The sequence below is a fragment of the Gossypium raimondii genome, chromosome 3 (genome assembly GCF_025698545.1).
Source record: "Gossypium raimondii isolate GPD5lz chromosome 3, ASM2569854v1, whole genome shotgun sequence".
NCBI classification, from domain to species: domain Eukaryota; kingdom Viridiplantae; phylum Streptophyta; class Magnoliopsida; order Malvales; family Malvaceae; genus Gossypium; species Gossypium raimondii.
In genome coordinates, this window is record NC_068567.1 from 34369809 (window position 1) to 34394615 (window position 24807).

Genomic DNA, 24807 nt, shown 5'->3' on the forward strand with positions numbered 1-24807 from the left:
ATGATATTGAAGGAGTTGAAATAGCTTCATGTTGATTTCCAAATGTTGTTGCATTAGTTCCCAGTTCACATTTCACTCGTGCATCAACTAATTGTTGATATTTTCTCACTCATATTTATTTCTTGTTTTATCTTAGATGAGTTGCAATCGATATTGTAATAGTATCCCATCTTAGGTGTAATACCCTTTGTTGGAAAAATTTGATTTAAAACAAAATGATTTTTGTAACATTGAAAAATTAAAATTTTGAAAACTGAGCTAGTTTTTTATATTTATAGAAACAAATTTTTCTCAAAAAGTACCTGTACTTTGAGCATGACGAATTCTAGACATTTCCATCTTTCAACTGGACGACCTTATTTGCTATTCTTAAACCAAGAATTGCTTCAAGTGTAGGCTTGAATAATCACAAACCAAACACAAAATAAAAAATGATTTATTACTTTCAGTAGGAAAGTAATCACTCTTAATAGAAACCAGCAGTATTGCAATTCCCCAAAAAATAAAATTTACACTTATGGTGTATTTGTTTACCTATAAAATTTTTTTATGAAAAACATTTTCACTGTTTTCTGTTGTTTGATTGGTGGAAAATAAAATCCCATTGTAATTTTTTTCCAAAACAAGGGAAAAACACACCCTAATTTAGGAATATGTCTTACCGTTTTCATTTCGATAAGACATTTCCCAAACTTTTTCTCCCGAAGCCCCATCCCCCTTTCCGTTTCTCATTTCCCCTCCCTTTTGCCACACCCTAGACCTTAGGTTCGCAGTCTCTGGGTTTAACTTCTCTTAGCATCAAGATATGTTTTTTTTTCTTTTTATCAGTTTAAAATGCTTCAATTTCTTTTCAGTCCATGCATGTTTGGGACCAAATTATGTTCTTTAAATTCATTTTTTTCTTGCTTTCATTTAGGGCAATAGTCTGACTACTGAATCAGTCATTATTACTCCCCTCTGTTTTTCAAGGGAAATTAACACAGTTTAAAGAAGAGCATAGAAACATTGATTTTTGCTTTGTTGTTTAAAGGGTTTGTTGTATATCTTTTAGTTCTAAAGTTAAGTGAAAGAAGAGAAAATTTTTTTGGGGGGAAGGATTGAAGAAGAGGGGAAATGGGGTTTGTTTTTTTCTATAGTAAATGTGGTTCTATTCTTTTCCGTGGTTTTTGGCTTTGAATTGCTTCATTGAGTTTGGATCAAATGCTAAACTGTTGCCTGAATTTGAAGGTATGCAAATAACCCACCAACTTCTTTTAAAACTATCTATAAGTTTTTTTTTTGGTGTTTCTCATTTTTGTTGTAACTGTTAAACTTTCTATTACTTTGTTTGGTTCTTGAGAAAAGACATGAGCAAAAATTTAAGGATTTGGATGTTGTTACTTTTTGAATGATCTTGCTCTATTTGGTCTTAGAGGATTTTGAGAGAAAGAATTCTTTAGTTTCTCATCATGTTTCTAGTCTTTGTGTACCACCTTTTTTATTATGTTAGATGTGATGTTTTGTATAACGCTTGTTTAGTTTCATACTTTTGGTTTCTAGGAATTTCAGCCAAAGAAAATAAGTGGGATTAAAATTTTGGGACTTAAATTTTTTATTCTCTTCCTCTTTGTATTTAGTTTGAAGTTTTGGTTGGTTGATGGGTAAACAGGGGTAACATAAAGAAGAAGAAACTCTTGGAAGAGTTAAAAAGATTCCATCAAAGTTGGGGACTTTGTTTTTAATTTATTTTGCTACTATGTTCTTTCCACCTAAAATTTCCAACTTTTTTTTTAAAACTTTAAATTAATTTAACTCTTTTTTAGTTTTCTCATATTGATGCATTTTCTGTTTTAAGGTATTGTCTCTATTCTGTTTGGTTACTGGGAAATTGGAAGAATGTCAAACACACAATGTTTTATCCTTATCCACATTCTTTATGTTATTTTTTCTAGTTTAAGCATAATTCTAAAGATTTATTTAAACAATAACATTTTCTCCACAAGAAAACAAATAATTATCATAATTATTGATATTTTTATTAGTAGAATTGCTTATTTTCTTGGACTATCTATTCAACTTGCTCTCTCCGTGGTTTTTTTCTTTTGTTATATATATGATTCTACATATGTTGCTTTCATTGCATCGACATGTTTGATGAAATAGTATGGAAAATGATTGAATTATTTTGAGAATTCCCATTGCTTCTCTTCTCTTGCTTTTGATATGCTCCTAGTATGATCTCCTTGCTATAATGATTTATGTCTCTTGCTTTTATTGTACTTCTGTTAGAGTTTGATGCCACTTTTGCCTCTTAAACCTTGAACCATTGGTTCCTTTTGTAGCATAGACAGTGTCATCGATAAACAAATTAAATTTGTGGGTGAACAACTTGGTAAGATTGTTAATGCATTAGAACAATTTACTGCGGATAAGACACCACATCTTTACAAAGAAATGATGTCGATGGAGGTGGAAGGATTTGATGACGACTTCTTTTGTAGTGTCTTTGATTATCTTGTGGGTCGTGAATCCGAGGCCAAAGCTTTCTTAGCCAAAAGTACGAAGCATAGAAAAATTTGGCTTCAAAAATTTCTCAAGGTTGAAGATATTGACGCTTTAATGTGGTGTAATACTAGTTATACACTTGGACAATATTGTAGTTATCATGTGGTGTACTATTGATTATGTAATTGGATAATATTATTAATTTGTAATATTAATTGTGGTTTGGAAGCTAATATATTATTATTCAATTTTTTATTTTTATAACACAATTAGGAATCATCTATTTGCTTTGGTTGTTTTCAATTTATAACTCATTAATATATTTAATTTGATGTATTTATTTATAAATAAATAATTGCAATATATGTAAAAAATGTAAATTATAAATTTAATAGATATAAAATAAACTCAATTAAATAATAAAAAATAATAAATTATTAAATGTATGTTGGTTTCATTTAAAACAACTTTTATGAAATATTTTCAGAAATTTGACAAATAACAAAAATATTTTGCATGATTCATCTAAACACCAAACAATATTAACTTTTTTAGAAAAGTAAGTCATTTTCTAGAAATCATTTTTCTGAAACCTTTTTCAGTCAAATAAACGGGCCCTTAGAAAATAAATTTTCTCTACTTTCTAATAGAATAACAATATCTCAAAGTTAAGTGAAACTTGTGTAAAAGTTATGTAAATAACTCTACCATAGGAGAATCTTTGTTGAATTAGTAAAACACAAATAATATTTATTTAATAGAAAAATCAGTCTTCTAGTCTAACTAGAAGAGGGGGTGACACAGCCTAGTTAAATACACTAGGGTTGTCGCCCCTCAAGTGTAATATGAGGGGCATTGAGCTTTTCTTGTATTCAGTCCAATTATATGTGCTTCTTGGACTTTTAACTAGAGCAGATCATGGGCCGGGCCGAGCCGGGTTTCGGTCTGGCCCAGACAAAATTTTAGGCCCGTTTTCTAGGCCCAGGCCTGGCCCGGACTGAAATATGGGCTTAAAAATTTGTCCAATCCTGGCCCAAAAGAAAATTACTAAGCCCGAGCTGAGCCCAACCCGACCCGACCCATATTAAATATTTAATATATATAAAAAATATATATTTGATTAAAAATAAAATATATATATTTAATATATAATTTGAGCCAGGCCCGGGCCAAAAAAGTTTTATACTTGAACCCTCCCATTTTTCGAGCGGGACGTCAGGCCAGGCCGGGTAGCCCAACCCATTATCACCTCTACTTTTAACCTAATACTTTATAATTTAACCCAACCCAATACATGTTTTTCTAATTTCTAAAATAAATATTATTAATTAATTAATTAAATTAGAAATATTAAATTATCCAATTAAATAAGTTTTGTCAATCTAATTCTAATTACATTAAAGTAATGTCAACTTTACCAAAAAGAATCTATGAGGAAATATAGTAAATTTTTATATTCAACGAATTCACAATAACCAATTAATTTAATTCCATTTTTGAAGCTCAATTATTTAATTAAATAATAATTCAGAAACATTATATTAGTTCTCAAGTCATTTCTATACTCAGTGAGAAAACACATTCGTTTGCAAATGTGACTCGTTTCTCTAACTTTATCATTTTCATACATTTCTATTCATTTGATTCTACATGCAATTCATTTCTAATTTCGACGAGCTACCAGAGAGATCGAATGAACATATGTAATTAGGACTCAAATAATTATTAGCTAAGTTCTAACTTTTTTCCTATTAATTATAAACTTATTTACTCACGAAGTCATTCCACTATAGTATTGTAACTAAGCTATCCTTTATTACATACCATTACAAAAGCTACTTAATCAGTACTCATCCAACGACCTTGTCATAAGTATGTTACATTCATAGGATATCCTTAATCACTTTGAGATAAATCCTTCTCCTAATACGATTCTATTTTATCTCATGGTAATCATTACATCTTCCTTCCTGAAAAGTAAATTACTATCAAATAGTAATTAAGTTGTTTGTCTCTGCTGGCCACATTTACTTTTCATCTATCATAAAATGTCGATGAGAGGATATCATTTGTCTATTAGTTAGGATATGAATTCCACTATTACGAATGATGCTATATACTGAAGAAGTAGTATACTCAACACACCAGCTTTTTGTTCCTTATCTATTTGAACTCAGGCTTTTACTTACATCAAAGTGTACAAGTTGCGCATACATAGTCTAACTTATACTCAGGATTAAGTTATGTCACACTAGGAACATCACAAATGAAGAAATCCATAAACAAATCCAGGATCTATTCTACTTGGGTCTTGCCCGATATACTATTAGTCCAATCAGACACATCTATGTTTCTATCTTTTGGGAGTCATTCACTTCGGTGCTCAAGACAAAGCATCTCCCCAATTGGGCTTGATGGACGTCATATTAGTCTTTCAATTGGTATTCTTATTTCCGATTAGACTAAGGACATGTTTAGGTTTATCTACTAATACAATTTGTCTTTTTTGTATTACAATTCGACCAAGTAATACTGTTTGGTATTAGTTAAACATTAGGTAACCATTAAGTGTAACACCCTACACTCAACCTGATCGTCGGGTTCGGGTATGGAGCGTCACAATTTAAAATAAAACGGACTGGAAAACTAAACAAAAATATAACACCTTGAGTTCAACGGACTACTGTAAATTTCTATCCCGTCTCTGTTACTGAATTGGGGTTACGGAGTGTTATCAAGCAAAACAAAACATTTAACTTCATAATAGAAACAATTTTATAATTAAATTCTAACATATAACAAATAAATCAATTCATGGCATAATTACACAAATGACCTGTAAATCAAGCCTACAGGGCATTAAATACAGTTTGGAAACAATTTGGGATCAAATAGAAACAAATAAATTTTTTTTAGGAAAACTTGGATATTTGAAAAAAAGGGGTCACACGACCGTGTGACATAGCCAAGACCGTGTGAACATTCGAAGTCAGGACACACGGTTGTGTCCCAACCCATGTGTTCGCCCGTGTGAGTATTTGAAATAGGGCCACATGACCGTGTCGCAAGCTGTGTGCCAAGTCGTGTGTGTATTCAAAGTTGAGTCACACGGACATGTTGCAAATCATGCCACAAACTATTTTGGGACACACGATCGTGTCACAGGCCGTGTCTTAGATCTTGTGAAACCTGCACCTAGAACAATAAATACATACGGTCGTGTGAGGTGATCGTGTGTAGCACACACCGTATGACAGCTTGTGTCCTAGGCCGTGTGCTCCATTTTTAACCCTTAAATCAAGTCAATTCAAGCACCATTTCTTGCACAACAAGACATACCATATGTAGCTAATTTCCATGGTTCAAAAGAACATTCAAATCACCAATTACATGCCCTTAATTTCATCCATCCTATGCCTAACCAATATGCCATTTAAAGGCACCACAATTAATGGTCATTCATTCAAATAACCCAACTAAGAAAGCACTGAACGTTGGTCATCTAATCATGCTCAAACCATCCACCAAATTAACCAAAATATAAACATACACAAAAAATTTACCATTCCAAAGCATCATCACCTAATTCTTGACATTAAGGATTAACCTAACCATAACCAACTCAAACACAAATCCAAAACCAACAACTTAACTAGAAATACCATTATAACATAACATTTTACATATCAACAACAAAACACCTATATACATTCCACATCCCAAAATGAAAAACAAAAACTACCGAGATGACTGGATTGTAACATTCCTAACCCGCATCCATCGCCAGAATAGGGTTATGGAGCATTACAAAAGTTTTCAAATCAAACGAACATAATTTCAAATTCATACAAATCATATCAATACTCATCTTAAAACCAATCCAATTCATACAAATCATATCAATACTCATCTTAAAACCAATCCAATTCATACATATCGTCCCTTATTCGATCCCTCGAGGCCCTAAAAACACGTTAGAAACAAGTCAGGACTAAATCAGAAACTTAGAGAATTATTCAAAAAATAGTGAAAGTTTTCTAAATTACAAGGGTCATACGATCATTTGGACATTCGAAATAAGGACAAACGGCTGTGTCCCAGCCTGTGTCTGTGTACGTGTAACTTACTGAATTGGGTCACACGGCCAGGCCACAGGCCTATGTGCCAGGTTGTGTACCCTTCGAAGTAACCTCATATGCCTGTCTGCCAGGCCGTGTAATAGCCTAACTTGAACCCTTTGAAAACTACAGGGGACAGACACGGCTGAGACACACACCTGTGTCTCTGCCCGTGTGGATGAAAATAGGCTATTTTACAAGCCATTTTTCTCACCCATTTTAGCATGCACCTACACCCAAAATTTCATGTATATACAAGCTATAACAAGACACCAAAATCATGAAAAATCAACCTATATACATATGGTATATTAACATACAATCAATATGCCTATAGACACCTCAAATGTCAACATATAAACATGTAACTATGTACTTAATTTGGCCAAATAATATTCATTAACTTTTAAACTAAATTTACGTCAACATATACCACTTAAATTACCTAACAAACAAACACAAAAAAGTACCGTTTGTATCATTTCACTAGTAGCACCAATAGACTTATATGCCATTAAAAGCAAAGATACCAAATCCACATTTAAAACATAAAACATAACCTTTATAAGATGCTTTTTCAAACTAGTCTTTCATCTTTACTTATTCAAACACTTATTCAAATACAAATGCTAGCATAACAACTTAAATTCATCAACATTAAACCATTTATAAGTGATTTCATCCATACCAATTTATCAAGTCAAATGATACATATGTACAACCTAGAAACAAAGTGTCCAAACACACAACTTAATAATTCATTTTTATACCAAAATGAACTAGACACATATACATATATACTTATAGCCACATATACATGCCATGTAACATCTCGAAATAGGGCCTAAATGGAACAGTGGTTGTGAAACCACGAATTCGAGATAGAAAAGTTTATTGTGATTAATTTTTATGATTTACCGATTGATGGGATTCATGTGTTAGAATACCAATAAGAAATTTCAGCGATTGCATGTCTGAATTGCATATTAGGGTTTAATTGTAAAAGTGGGTAAATATGAGTTTTAGATGATAAAGGATTTAATTGAAGTGCATAATTGAAGTAGAGGTCCTTAAATGACAATTAGACCATTACATTTTCATGGACAAAAATGTACATGCATAGATAAAAATAACTAAAGTTTTAATGAAGGGCATTTTAGTCATTTGGTAATAAAAAGAATTAAAAAGGGAAAAATATCGCAAAATGTACTCATCTTCACCATAGGGTTGAAACTACAAGGACACCATAGCTAGGGTTTCTTCACTTTCTCAAGCTCATAGTAAGTGCATCCAAGCCCCGTTTTTAATGTTTTTTTTACGTTTTTGAAGTCATCGTAGCTCGATTTAGCTTATTCTACCATTAATTCATGTAAGGGTTTATATTTGGAAAAATACTCATGGGTGAAATGTGTTTATTTTGATGTTTTATGGTAGAATATGAAGCTTGAAATTATGTTAAACAACTTTTGCTGGGCGTTTTTAAGTGAAAACGAGTAAAACAACATAATCGGTAAAAATCTCTAATGTTCATAAGTAAATGTTAGAGTGGGAATTTGATGTTGCCATAGAAGGGAAAGATGTTCAGCATGTCATAAAACATAAGAATAAGGGATGGAGTTTAATTTCTGAGCTTTGGGGCAAAAGTGTAAATATGCAAAAGTTTAGGGGCAAAATCATAATTTTGCTAAAGTTCGAGTCAATGACAGTTTGATGAATGTGAGTATTAAATAAGCTAAATTTTCAATTATAGATCAAGAGGAACGAAATCCAGAGTTAGACCGGAGAAAGAAAAAGGTTGAGGACTAAGTTGATAGATTTGATCGTATTTTGTACCGAGGTAAGTTTACAGTAAATAAATGCGATATTTCAATAATAATTATTAATGTTGTTATTTTCTAGCAATTATGTACTTATTGCATGAAATTATTTAATGTTGACTCAAGTATGAGATGATAGAGAATCAATGTTGAAAAGTCCCGTTGAAACATTAGGAATATATCAGATACAAATGTCATGACATTAAGGGAATGAGATCCCATGTAAGACCATATCTGGGACATGACATTGGCATTATTGAGTTTATGAGAGGTCCCATATAAGACCATGTCTGGGACATGGCGTTGGCACCGAGATGAAAGGTCCCCCGTAAGACCATGTCTGGGACATGGCATGGGCACCGATATGAGAACTCCCATATAAGACCATATCTGAGATATGACATTGGCAGTACAGGAAACATCCCATGTAAGACCATGTCTAGGACATGGCTTTGGTATGTTATTATCAGTCAAGAGACTCGAGTATCCTTAGTATTCCAAGTGGTTCAACGGGCTAGTAAACAGACTATGTTACATGAAAGTTCAGGTAAAAGCATAATAAATAGATTCAGGTGAGTTATAAGAGTTAAGAATATCTCAGTTATCAGTTGAGAAAGAAATTTCAGCAAGGGGGGAGTAAGTTATAATCATGAGTCATTTAAATAAGCAAGTAAGTAAATAAGTAAGAGAGTAAGTAAATAAGAAAGTAAAGATCATGATACTTAATGATAATTTATGAGTATAATTATAAATGATAAATGTTGTTATTTATTTGCTTGTAAACTTACTAAGCTTTACACTTACTCCCTTTATTTTCCTTTTTTTATAGTATCGCCAAGCCAATTCGGGGATCGTTGTAACACCCCTAACCCGTATCCGTCGCCGAATTAGGTTTACGAGGCATTACTGAACAAAACTCAACCATCTCAAAATCAATACATATATCTTATATATATTATCTAAATATAATAAACTTAGTCTACTATTAAATATGCAAATTGTTAAACTTCTCTTCTAACCATGTTTAATAAACAAAAAAAAAAACATTATAATCCAACTAGTACAGACATCACAAGCTAGCAAATCCATAAGGAAATAAACCATTTTAGTATGGCTATTATATTCATATACAATACAACAAAGTATAACCTTCAAAACATTTATCTAGTCTGTACATGCCATAGCTAGAATTTAAGTATTTTAAATACCGAGATAATAGATAGGGTGATGAATTTGCTGACGATCCCTGAGCTTGAAGCTTGATTCTTTTTTTTTTGATCTATAAAACAGATAGACGTAAACAAACAAAGTAAGCTTACATAGCTTAGTAAGTCTATAGCATAACTAAAATATATATAAAATAAGAATCATATAAATTCATAAGTAAACTTATTGAAATCGCAAATACCACATATTGTATATTTAAATACTCATAAAAACTTACAACCGAATACTTTTATATATCATTTACATATAAACAAATGCATACATCATTATCAAATACCTAAAACCTAATGCATATACACTTCATATGTGTATAATCGAACGCATATTTATATACTTAACAAATTTTATAACCAAGATATATATATATATATACACATCAAACGAATATAACCAAATACATTTATACTTACCAAAATGCATATATAGATTTCTCATATACATCTATCTCGAATGCGAATATACCTAACAATTTCATAAAATTGAATATATATATAAATTCATACTCATCAAATACAATTAAACGAATGTTTATATGCTCATCAAACACAATGACCAAATGTATATACATATTCTTTAAATCCATATGACTAAATCATATACATATCCGATACATGTAAACACATAATATAAACAGATTCACCGGCACAAAACCTGCTAGGCTTAAAGCCTGATTCAATACACTGGCACTTAGCCTGCTAGACATAAAGTCTGAAATGTTTCACCGGTGTCAAGCCTGATAGGCACTGAGCCTAAAATCTCAATTCACAGAAGTTGTATCTTATATTTGTATATACTATCCACATAAAAATTCAGCTCAATAATTTATAAACTATATCCTTAATCCACATAGGTATATAAAGTTCAGACATCAAATTCAGCTCAATAACTTAATTATAATCCGCACATATATATAACTTAATACATTAAAGCCTACTACCTAATATCATGCATTCAAACACCTTATGATATTGCAAACTAATAATTTCATATTTTCAATTCCATTCAAGAACTTTTACATGAATATACAAACATAACCGAACCTCCTTTATACATATATAAATTTCATACTTAAACTCATTACATACATATATATATACATATTTGCATAAGTGAACCTCATATAAACTTGTATAAATGGCATACCTAAATTCAATACAAGGACATATACATGTATATTTTCATATTAGAGATTCAATACAAAGTTTTATACCAATATAAACCTATGTTTACTTAGAATCTTAAGTACACACACACACATATATATATACCTTTTATTAAACCAATACTTTATACTTGTATATACATGTATAAATTTGAAAGTTGTACATATAAAATATAAAAATTTTATGCTCCAACTAAATTTGATAACATTTATAATTGTATATCCTTATATACCTTCATACTTTAACTAAATTCAAATGACTATATGATTCGAACATGTAACAATAATGCATATAATTCACTCATACTTTTAATTATTTCAACCAACATATTTTAAATTATAATTCATCAAAATACAGCACATATGCATACCTATATACTGATTTTATGACATTAAATAGCTAATAGACTTACCTCGGACGGTGAAAAGTCGAAACCAGATGATTAATCGACAACTTTAGTTTTTCCCCTATCCAACTTCGTTTTCTTCGGTTCTTGATCTAAATATATTCAAAATAAGCTAGTTTAAATATAATTACATTCAATTTAATCCAAAAACACTTAAATGTGTAAATTACCATTTTGCCCCTGACATTTACACTTTTTACAATTTAGTCCCTATTGGATAAAACACAAAATACACAAAATTTGTTCACACCATACAAGGGCCGAATGTACCTATTGTTTATACAAGTCCTAACATTTCATTTATTTCATATTTTAGTCCCTCAAAAATTTAATTTCACATTTTAAACCTAATTACTCAATTTCACCAAAATTTCCAATACAAAACATATTAATCTAAAATATATCTTTCATTATTCATCATCAAACATCACATAACACAAATGTTCATCAATGGCACAACTCAAAATATTCATCAAAATTAAAAATTCAAACATGGGTCGGATAGTATTCGAAGCAACGATCTCAAAAACGTAAAAATTATCAAAAAACGAACAAAGAACTAACCTTAATCAACAATAGAAGTGTCGAACCCTAGAAAGCCATGGATGAATTCTCCAAGTTCAATTTTCGGCCAAAGAGATGAATAATGTTTTATGTTTTCTTTACTTATTTTAATTATAAGATATAATTTACTAATTTACTAAATTAACCTTATTATAATAAATATTTATAACATATATATTAAGGAAAATGTTGTCATATACCACCCACTAACTAAATTTTGGTCTAATTACATCTTTAAACCTCCCACTTAAAAAGACAACAACAAATAGGTGCTTTTAAGATTTAACCTCTACATTTTATTTTACGCGATTAAACCCTTTTCATCGAATTGAACCTTCAAACGATTAAATTTCCACACGAAATTTTCACACCTATAACTTAACATATAATAAACACTAAAAATAATATTAAAATATTTTTTTGATTTGAATTCGTGGTCCTAAAACCACTATGTCTGATTAGGGTCAAAATTGGGCTGTTACAACTCTCCCCCATTAGGAATTTTCGTCCCTGAAAATCTTATCGGTGAATAGGTGTTGGTAACGTTCTTTCATTGTATCCTTTGGCTCCCAGGTTGCTTCTTCAATTGTGTGTTTATGCCACAGTACTTTAACTAACGAAATTTTCTTATTTCGTAATTCTTTAACCTCACGAGGTAGAATGTAAATCGGTTCTTTTTCATATGACATATCAGATCTAATCTCAATCTCTAACGGACTAATCGCATGTGTAGGATCGGATTGGTATCTACGAAGCATCGAAACATGAAATACATTGTGAATCTTTTCTAGCTCAGGTGGCAACATCAATCTATAAGCAACCGGTCTGACACGCTCTATAATCTCATACGGTCCAATGAATCTCGGACTCAATTTGCCTTTACGACCGAATTTGAGTATTTTCTTCCATGGTGAGACTTTCAAAAAGAATTTATCTCCAATTTGAAACTCTATATCTTTTCTTTTCAAGTCTGCATACGATTTTTGATGATCTGATGCTGTTTTCAGACTATCCCGAATCACTTTTAATTTCTGTTCGGTGTCTTTAATCAAATCGACCCCATGTATCTGATTTTCACTAAGCTCTGTCCAATACAATGGTGTATGACATTTATGACCATACAAAGCCTTGTAAGGTGCCATTTTAATACTAGATTGAAAGCTATTATTATACGCAAATTCAATCAAAGGTAAGTATCGATCCCACGTACCTTCAAACTCGAGAATGCAACATCTTAACATATCCTCAAGTATCTGAATGATTCGTTCAGATTGGCCATCTGTTTGCGGATGGAAAGCTGTGCTAAAGTGTAGTTTCGTACCTAAAGCATCTTGCAATTTCTTCCAAAACCGCGATATGAATCTCGGGTCTCTGTCCGAAACAATAGAAATAGGTACCCCGTCCAACCTCACAATTTGAGAAAAGTATAATTCAACAAGTTTATCAAGTGAATAATCAGTACGGACCGGAACAAAGTGAGCCGATTTTGTCAATCTATCAACAATAACCCACATTGCATCTTTCTTGCTCGGTGTCAACGGTAAACCGGATACAAAATCCATCTGACTCAGTCCCATTTCTATTCAGGTATCATGATCGGCTGAAGCAATCCGGAAGGTACCTGATGCTCGACTTTTACTTGCTGACATATTAAACATTTCGAAACAAAGTCAGAGATGTGTCGCTTCATAACGCGCCACCAATAGTGCTATTTTATATCATTATACATTTTCGTGCTACCCGGATGAATAGATAATCGACTATTATGATCTTCATTCAAGATCATCTGAATTAACTCTGAATTTTTCGGAACACATAGTCGATTTCTAAATCTCAAACAATCCTCAACATCAACTAGAAACTTTGAATCAACATTCAAATCACACTGAGCCCGTTTTGCAATTAAATCATTATCGGCTTTCTGAGCATCACAAATCCGTTAAACAAATAACTGTTTTACTTTCAACTCAGCTACTATCGCACCATCATCAGGCATAGCTATATGCGCGTTCATTGCACGCAAAGCAAATAGTGATTTTCGACTTAGGGCATCCGCAACAACATTAGCCTTTCCTGGATGATAATCAATCACAAGCTCGTAATCTTTTAGGAACTCTAACCACCGTTGCTGTCTCAAATTTAGATCATTCTGAGTCATCAAATATTTTAGGCTTTTGTGATCAGAATAAATATGACATTTTTCACCGAATAAATAGTGGCGCCATATTTTCAAAGCAAAAACAATAGCGGCCAATTCAAGATCATGTGTCGGATAGTTCTTTTCATGTGGCTTTAACTGTCTCGAGGCATAAGCTACAACTTTGCCTTCCTGCATCAAAACACAGCCCAAACCGTTCAAAGATGCATCACTAAAAATAACAAATTCTTTATCCGTCTCCGGCTAAACTAGTATTGGAGCTTCAGTCAAAAGGGCTTTCAACGGATCAAAGCTTTTCTGACACTTTTCTGGCCACTCGAACATAACATCTTTCTGTAGCAACTTTGTCATCAGGGTCGCAATCATAGAAAAACCTTTCACGAACCGTCTATAGTAACCAGCGAGTCCCAGTAAACTCTGAACTTCAGAGACATTTCTTGGAGGTTTTCAATCAAGTATAGCTGAAATTTTACTTAGATCAACCCAAATACCCGATGCTGATACAACATGACCCAGAAAACTGACTTCGCGTAACCAGAACTCACATTTACTAAACTTTGCATACAACTATTTTTCTAGTAAAATCTGTAACACAAGTCTCAGATGTTCGGCATGCTCGGTTTCATCACGAGAGTAGATCAAAACATCATCTATGAATTCTACCACAAATTGATTCATATACTGTCTAAAGATCCGGTTCATCAAATCCATGAAAATAACAGGTGCATTAGTAAGTCCAAAAGGCATAACCAGGAACTCGTAATGTCTGTACCTCGTTCGGAAAGCTGTCTTTGGCAGATTAGTGTCTTTAACTCGCAACTGATAGTAACCCGATCTCATTTCTATCTTTGAAAACACTGAAGCCCCTTTTAGCTAATCGAACAAGTCGTTAATACGTGGCAACGAATATTTATTCTTTATAGTCACCTTATTGAGCTACCGGTAATCAATGCACATTCTCATCGTTCCGTCTTTCTTTTTCACAAATAGAACTGGTGCACCCCAGGGAGAAAAACTCGGTCGTGCGAAACCTCTATCTGTCAACTCTTGCAATTGTGCTTTCAACTCTTTTAATTCAATCAGTTCCGTACGGTATGGAGCTATTGAAATTAGAGTCGTCCTCGGTACTAACTCAATACCAAATTCTACCTCTCGAATAGGTGGCAAACCCGACAATTCTTCAGGAAACACATCTGAATACTCACACACAACTAACACAGATTCAATCTTCTTTTTGGTCACTTTACTATAAATAGCATATGCAAGGTAAGCTTCACACCCTTTTCTCACATACTTTTGAGCCAACATCGAGGATATCACTGCCGGTAAACCATTCAGATCATTAGATTCAATCCGAATAATCTCGTCATTTTGGCACCTTAAATCGATGGTCTTTCTTTTGCAGTTAACCACAGCATCGTGTAAAGTCAACCAGTCCATACCCAGAATAATATCAAACTCATCGAATGGCAACAACATCAGATCAACCGGAAAACACAAATCTCGAATCATCAACGGGCTATTCTTACACACTTTGTCAACCAAAACACACCGGGCCAGGGGGTTTGATACTTTAATTACAAACTCAGTAGACTCCACAGGTAGAGTCTTACTGAATATTAAAGTCTCACACACATAAGAATGAGTCGAACCAGGATCAATCAATGCAATAACATTAGTATCATAAAGAGTGAAAGTACCAGTAATAACATCTGGAGAAGAAGCCTCCTCTCGAGCACGGATGGCATATGCTCTGGCAGGTGCACGAGCCTCAGATCGAACTGTCGTAGCCTTTGTCCCTCTCTGACTGTCGCTTACATTACATGTATGCCTGGGTGGTCTACCTCGTACTGACACATTACTCGGTCTGGTACTCTGTATAGTATTTTGCTGGGCCACCATCGGACACTCTCGAATAAAATGATCCTTTGATCCATACTTAAAGCAAGACCGATAATGTAATCTGCAATCTCCTAGATGCCATTTACCACAATACTTGCACTCTGATCTATTTTTCGAACATTACCAACACTAGCAACTGAAGTAGCTCGTGAACTCACAGGGGGTCGATCTCGATTATATTTAGGAAACCCTGTAGTAGCTTTAGATCTGCAATGATCCTCTCTGAATTTTCCTTAAGGCCAACTGGAACGATTTACTAAATGATCTTTTACGGGAATCTCGAGCTTCAAAGTCAGCTTTTCTCTTCTCTTTCCCGAGCTCCTCGGCTTTACAAGCTCGTTCAACAAGTACTACGAACTCTTTTATCTCAATTATTCCAACTAACAGTTTAATATCTTCATTAAACCCATCTTCAAATCTTTTACACATAACAGCTTCTGTCGAGACACACTCTCAAGCATACCTACTAAGTCTCACAAATTTCCGCTCATATTCTGTCACTGTCATCCGTCCCTGTTTCAATTCAAGAAATTCCTTGCGTTTTTGATCAATGAATCTCTGGCTGATGTGTTTCTTACGGAACTCAGTCTGAAAGAATTCCCAGGTCACTCGCTCTTTCGGAACTACCGATACTAGTGTATTCCACCAGTGATATGCAGTGTACCGTAGCAAAGATATGACACATTTCAAGCACTCGTCAGGGGTGCAAGATAACTCATCAAACACTCGAATAGTATTATTGAGCCAGAATTCAGCTCGTTCAGCATCATCATCTTCAATGGCTCTAAACTCTTCAGCCCCGTGTTTTCAGATTTTATCAACAGGAGGCTTAAGTAATCTCAACGGATCACTCACTTGAGGTATAACAGGAATCGAAGATGGATTAATCGGGGGTGGAGGTTGTTGTGCAGCCGGATTAGTCCGGATATATTGAGTAAACCAGTCATTCATCATTTGGTAAAATGCTTATTTAGCCCCTCCCTCTTGGTTACTCGAGGCCGATCGATAATCGACCGGCTCTGTCCCTTGCGCTGGAGCAGGCGCTATACTCTCAACATCATCGGCTACAGCTCGATCGGGATCCATTACTATACGAAAACACATTTTCAATTGTCAGAAGTCATCACACTATCGCAGTATAAAGTATGGCATGTATAGCTAGACTCACACGCGCTACGTTAGTCCTAGAATCGACTAAACTCTAGCTCTGATACCAATCAAATGTAACACCCCTAACCCGTATCCGTCGCCGAATTAGGGTTACGAGGCATTACTAAACAAAACTCAACCATCTAAAAATAAATACATATATATATATTATATATTATCTAAATATAATAAACTTAGTCTAATATTAAATATGCAAAATGTTAAACTTCTCTTTTAACCATTTTTAATAAACAAAAAAAAAACGTTATAATCCAACTAGTACAAACATCACAAACTAGCAAATCCCTAAGGAAATAAACCATTTTAGTATGGCTATTACATTCATATACAATACAACAAAGTATAACCTTCAAAATATTTATCTAGTCTATACATGCCATAGCTAGAATTTAAATAATTTCAATACCGAGATAATAGATAGGGTGATGAACTTGCTGACGATCCCTGAGCTTGAAGTTTGATTCTTTTTTTTATCTATAAAACAGATAGACGTAAACAAACAAAGTAAGCTTATATAGCTTAGTAAGTCTATAGCATAACTAAATTATATATAAAATAAGAATCATATAAATTCATAATTAAACTTATTGAAATTGCAAATACCACATATTGTATTTTTAAATACTAACAAAAACTTACAACCGAATACTTTTATATATCATTTGAATATAAACAAATGCATACATCATTATCCAATACCTAAAATCGAATGCATATACACTTCATATGTGTATAACCGAATGCATATTTATATACTTAACAAATTTTATAACTGAAAATATATATATACACATCAAACGAATATAACCAAATACATTTATACTTACCAAAATGCATATATAGATTTCTCACATACATCTATCGAATGCAAATATACCTAACAATTTCATAAAATTGAATATATATATATATATAAATTCATACTCATCAAATACATATAAACGAATGTTTATATGCTCATCAAACACAATGACCAAATGTATATACATATTCTTTAAATCCATATGACTAAATCATATACATATCCGATACATGTTAACACATAATATAAACAGATTCACTGGCACAAAACCTGCTAGGCTTAAAGCCTGATTCAATACACTGGCACTTAGCCTACTAGACATAGAGTCTGAAATGTTGCACCGGCGTCAAGCCTGATATGCACTGAGCCTAAAATCTCAATTCACAGAAGTTGTATCTCATATTTGTATATACTATCCACATAAAAATTCAACTCAATAATTTATAAACTATATCTTTAATCCACATAGGTAAATAAAGTTCAGACATCAAATTCAGCTCAATAACTTAATTATAATCCGAACATATATATAACTTAATACATTAAAGCCTACTACCTAATATCATGCATTCAAACACCTTATGATATTCCAAACTAATAATTTCATATTTTCAATTCCATTCAAGAACTTTTACATGAATATACATACATAATCGAACCTCTCTTATATAAATAAATTTCATACTTAAACTCATTACATACATATATATACATATTTGCATAATTGAACTTCATATAAACTTGTATAAATGGCATACCTAAATTCAATACAAGGACACATACATGTATATTTGCATATTAGAGATCCAATACAAAGTTTTATACCAATATAAACCTATGTTTACTTCCTAATCTTAAGTACACACACACACACACACACACATATATATACCTTTTATTAAACCAATACTTTATACTTGTATATACATGTATAAATTTGAAAGTTGTACATATAAAATATAAAACTTTTATACTCCAACTAAATTCGATAACATTTATAATTGTATATCCTTATATACCTTTATACTTTAACTAAATTCAAATGACTATATGATTCGAACATGTAACAATAATGCATATAACTCACTCATACTTTTAATTATTTCAACCAACATGTTTTAAATTATAATTCATCAAAATATAGCACATATGCATACCTATATACTGATTTTATGACATTAAATAGCTAATAGACTTACCTCGGACGGTGAAAAGTCGAAACCAGACGATTAATCGACAACTTTAGTTTTTCCCCTATCCAACTTCGTTTTCTTCGGTTCTTGATCTAAATATATTCAAAATAAGCTAGTTTAAATATAATTACATTCAATTTAATCCAAAAACACTTAAATGTGTAAATTACCATTTTGCCCCTGACATTTACACTTTTTACAATTTAGTCCCTATTGGATAAAACACAAAATACACAAAATTTGCTCACACCATACAAGGGCCGAATGTACCTATTGTTCATACAAGTCCTCACATTTCATTTATTTCATATTTTAGTCCCTCAAAAATTTAATTTCACATTTTAACCCTAATTACTCAATTTCACCAAAATTTCCAATACAAAACATATTAATCTAAAATATATCTTTCATTATTCATCATCAAACATCACATAACACAAATGTTCTTCAATGGCACAACTCAAAATATTCATCAAAATTAAAAATTCAAACATGGGTCGGATAGTATTCGAAGCAACGATCTCAAAAACGTAAAAATTATCAAAAATCGAACAAAGAACTAACCTTAATCCACAATAGAAATGCCAAACCCTAGAAAGCCATGGATGAATTCTCCAAGTTCAATATTCGGCCAAAGAGATGAATAATGTTTTATGTTTTCTTTATTTATTTTAATTATAAGATATAATTTACTAATTTACTAAATTAACCTTATTATAATAAATATTTATAACATATATATTAAGGACAATGTTGTCATATACCACCCACTAACTAAATCTTGGTCTAATTACATCTTTAGACCTCCCACTTAAAAAGACAACAACAAATAGGTGCTTTTAAGATTTAACCTCTACATTTTATTTTACGCGATTAAACCCTTTTCATCGAATTGAACCTTCAAACGATTAAATTTCCACACGAAATTTTCACACCTATAACTTAACATATAATAGACACTAAAAATAATATTAAAATATTTTTTTGATTCGAATTCATGGTCTCGAAACCACTATGTCGGATTAGGGTCAAAATTGGGCTGTTACAATCATAAAGACGTCGGAGATCGTTTCACACTATCATCAGGCCATCTCGGTATTTTATGGTTCGAAACATTTTAAGTTATGGCATGTATAGGGACTTAGTCTTTTTGTGTGTGTGTCCTTACGATATGGCTATTGAATAGCATGGAAGTATTCATTAATGAATAGCTATTGCAATGAGTATTTAAGAACATGTTTTGATGTTATGTATGCCTAAATGGTAGTTAATACAAAGAAATTATAAAAGAGTAAAATTTTGCAGTGGAACAGTTTTTGGATAGTAGCATTGACGTGATTTTGAAAAATCACCAAAAATAATATAAATAGAATTAGAGAGTTAATTAGATATATAATTAAATCTTAACGAGTCAATTTTCACATGAAAGAAACGGTGTAGGCAAAGGAATTTTATATTATGAGATATTTGACTTTTAGTGAGACAGGGTCAGAATGTTTTTTTCAATAGAAACAATTATGAGTCATAATTTATATTTCTAGATTCTTTAGTGAGTCTATTTTCAATAGAAACAAGTAGAAGCACCATATGAGTTTGTACAATGAGATAATTGATTTTTAGTGAATAGAGGTCAGAACCATCAGACAGTGAAATAAGGGTGAATTTAACGAATAAACTGTACTATTTGGCTAAACCAAAAATTCTGAAAATTTTATGGTGAGAAGATATATGAGTCTAGTTTTAGGAAAAATTTACGAATCTAAATTTTGAGTTTTGTAACTCATGTTATAATTAAATTAGTGACTGTTATGCAGGTGGATAGTTTTATTGAGAATAGTGAAATAAATTATTTTGAGTTGTTAAAGTATTCGAAATTTTTTTAATGTTCTCGGTTTGGACCCAAACCATTTCTGTTGCATGTTTTAGGGTCTGGAGGGTCTTTTTTTTAAGGATTTATTGAATGAACGTGAGCGAATTAATTTTTTAAAAGTAAATTTTATGCTCTGAATTAGTAAGTTAAGTCAAATAACGCCTCGTGCTCGACTCCGGAAATGGTCTTGGGTAAGGAGTGTTACATTTATTGGCATTAGAGCGAGAGTTTAGTCGGTTTTCAGAATATTTAGTATGAATAAGAGTCTAGCTATACATGCCGTACTTGTATTTTGATAGTGTGACGACCCTTGACGATTTTAAAATGTTTTTCTTTTATAGTTATGGATTCCGAACGAGCTGGTGCAGATGATGTGGAAAGTAATGTGCCCACTCCCGTAGAAGGGTCGGTGCCACCAGATAGTAGTGAAGGGCCCGTTACAAGAAGTTAGGGAGGAGGGGCTGGAGAAGCCTTCTTCCAAGCTATGAATGAATATTTTGCCGAGTTCGTTCGTACAAATCCATCTGTTAAACCTCCACCCCCTGATGATTCTCTGATCCCCCATGTAGCTCCCCCAGTCATAGGTACAATTATAAGAGAAAGGCCACCGGCTAATAAGATCAGAAAACAAAGGGCTGAATAGTTTTAGGCTACTAAAGATGATGATGCAGAGAGAGTAGAATTTTGGCTCGAGAATACTATCAGAGTCTTTGATGAGTTATCATGTACACCTGAAAAATGCATGAAGTGTGTTGTCTCACTCCTTAGAGATTCGACCTATCATTGGTGGAAGACTCTTGTGTTAGTTGTACCGAGCGAGAGACTTACTTGGGATTTCTTTCAGGAGGAGTTCCGTAAAAAGTATACCAGTTAGAGATTTATTGACCAGAAAAGAAAAGAGTTCCTTGAGTTAAACCAGGGTAAGATAACTGTAACCGAGTATGAACATGAATTTGTTAGACTCAGCAAGTATGCTCGAAAGTGTGTGTCTACAGAGGCTATCATGTGCAAAAGATTTAAGGATGGGTTCGATGATGATATCCGACTGTCAGTTGGCGTTCTAGAGATAAAAGAGTTTGTTGTTCTAGTTGAAAACGCCTGTAAGGCAGAGGAATTGTTAAAAGAAGAAGGAAAGGGCAAAGCTAAAATTGAGGTTCAAGACACAAAGAAAAGGCTGATGAACAGATCATTTCAGTCTACATTCAAGAGGCCTAGAGAGTTCTCTATTAGATTGAATTTTTCAGCCTGTTATCCTAGTCGAAACAGAGGTAGAAGATTTGTGGGTTCAAGAGCTCAGACTACTACAGTTGCAAGTGTGGGTAGTACTCGACCACCTAGACTAGAGTGTGCTCAATGTGGTAGACATCAACTTAGTGAGTGCTGAGCAAATGAAAATGCTTGTTTCAGATGTGGTGCATTAGATCATTTTATTCGAGATTGTCCTGAAACAGTTATAAGAGAAGTAATACCGAGTGTAAGATCGGGAAATGCACCCACTAGAGGCAGACCGTAGAAGAATCTGGGAGTTGGAGCAAGTAACAGGGGTACGTCCAGAGACTCAGTAGCTAGACCAGATGTTAGAGCACCCGCAAGGACTTATGCTATTCGCGCTCGCAAAGAGGTATCCTTCCTCGATGTGATTACGGGTACATTTTCTCTCTATGATACTAGTGTTATTGCTTTGATTGATCCGGGTTCGACTCATTCCTATGTTTGCATGAGATTGATGCCTAGTATGAACATGCCCATATAATCTATCGAATTTGTGATTAAAGTATTGAATCCATTAGGCTAGTATGTGTTAGTAGACGAAGTATGTAAAAATTGCCTTTTGATGGTTAGAGGTCACTGTTTTCCGGCCGATCTTATGCTATTGCCATTTGATGAATTTGATGTGATTCTTGGTATGGATTGGTTGACTGCCCATGATGTGATAGTGAATTGCGGAAAGAAATACATTGAGTTGAAATGCAAAAATGGTGATATTATCCGGGTTAATTCAGATGAGTCAAATAGTTCTCTTGCCATGATTTCTGTTATGCCTGCTCAGAAATGTTTGAGAAAAAGGTATGAAGCTTATCTTTCTTTTGTATTGAATACTAAAGATCCAGAGTTGAAAATTGAATCAGTGGCAGTAGTTTGTGAGTTTTTCGACGTGTTTCCGGAAGAATTGCCAGGGTTGCCTCCTATTAGATAAGTTGAGCTTGGTGTTGAGTTGGTTCCAAGTACCACTCCCATTTCTATTGCTCCTTATAAAATGGCCCCGTTGGAATTGAAAGAATTGAAAACTTAGTTGCAAGAATTAACTGATAAAGGTTTTGCAAGGCCTAATTGTTCTCCGTGGGGCGTACCAGTGCTTTTTGTGAAAAGGAAAGATGATTTGATGATGTTGTGTATAGATTATCGACAACTTAACATAGTAACAATAAAGAATAAATATCCACTACCTAGAATTGATGATCTGTTTGACCAATTGAAGAGAGCCACTGTGTTCTCCAAGATAGATTTGAGATCCGGTTACTATTAGTTGCGGGTTAAAGAGTCAGATGTTTCGAAGACTGCTTTCCAGACTAGGTATGGTCACTTTGAGTTTCTTGTGATGCCATTTGGCTTCACTAATGCTCCTGCTATATTCATGGATTTAATGAACTGAATCTTTCAGCAATACTTGGACAAGTTTGTAGTTGTGTTTATTGATGATATTCTGATTTATTCTCCTGATGAGATTGAACATGCCGAACATTTGAGAACAGTTTTACATATTTTGAGAGATAATTAGTTGTATGCCAAGTTTAGCAAAAGTGAGTTCTGGCTTCGAGAAGTCAGATTCCTTGGACACATTGTCTCAAGTGATGGTATTAAAGTTGATCCGAGTAAAATTTCAGTAATTGTTGAGTGGGAACTACCCAGAAATGTGTCAGAGGTTAGTAGTTTTCTTGGATTAGCTGGTTATTACAGACGATTTGTAATTGGATTTTCCCTGATAGCTACCCTGTTGACAAGGTTGTTGCAAAAAGATGTCAAGTTTGAATGGACTGAGAAGTGTCATCAGAGTTTTGACAAGTTAAAGGCATTGTTGACTGAAGCTCCTGTTTTAGTACAGCCAGAACTGGGTAAAGAATTTGTGATTTACAGTGACGTATCCTTGGATGGATTGGGTTGTGTACTTATGCAGGAATGTAAAGTAATAGCATATGCTTCCAGATAGTTAAAGCCACATGAGAAAAACTACCCGACGCATGATTTAGAGCTAGCTGCCATTGTATTTGTGTTGAAGATCTGGAGACATCACTTGTACGACGAGAAGTGCCCAATATTCACTGACCATAAAAGTTGGAAATACTTGATGATTCAGAAAGATTTGAACTTGAGGCAAAGAAGATGGCTAGAGTTGATTAAATTACGAGCTAGTGATCGACTATCACTCGGGTAAGGGGTGTTACATGCCACAATCTGAAAAGACTTTAAAAGCTACTAACGATGATAAACAGTATGTGCCGTAGTTTCGATTCGTCCCCAGTCAGCAAAAGTATCTACAAAATGACACACAAACACATATAAGCTTATAAAACTTAGTAAGTAGATAGCAATTTAATTAACTTAACATTAAATGCATAAACTTTAATTCTATTTAATTAATGTTACCAAAAAAATGTAACCACGACAAAAAAGTGCTATTAGGAGTACCGAAGTACAATAGGGGCGTAAGTACGATCAGGGGTATCAAAGTACAACAAGGGCACGTAAGTACGATCAGGGTTACTAAAGTACAATAGGGACACGTAAGTGCGATCAGGGTACTGAAGTACAACAGGGGCACGTAAGTGCGATCAGGGGTACCGAAGTACAACAAGGGCACATAAGTGCGATCAGGGGTATAGTTATATAATAATTAACTACTTGATTATAAAATACAAATACATAAGTAAATAA

General features: G+C 33.2%; 1 protein-coding gene across 2 annotated transcripts; it reads left to right on the plus strand.

Moving 5' to 3' along the window:
- Positions 1-593: 593 nt before the first annotated feature.
- LOC105794131 (uncharacterized) lies at positions 594-2763 on the plus strand. 2 transcript variants are annotated; one of them, XR_001133764.2, is made up of 2 exons: positions 594-1227; positions 2322-2763. XR_001133764.2 is itself a non-coding variant. In XM_052628287.1 (2 exons), the coding sequence occupies exons 1-2, from the start codon at positions 1140-1142 to the stop codon at positions 2659-2661; spliced, it is 423 nt and encodes a 140-aa protein (XP_052484247.1). In that variant the 5' UTR covers positions 643-1139; the 3' UTR covers positions 2662-2763. The 2 variants fall into 2 exon arrangements, 1 of the variants encoding a protein (XP_052484247.1); XM_052628287.1 differs by having other exon boundaries at positions 643-1227; positions 2327-2763.
- Positions 2764-24807: the final 22044 nt, after the last annotated feature.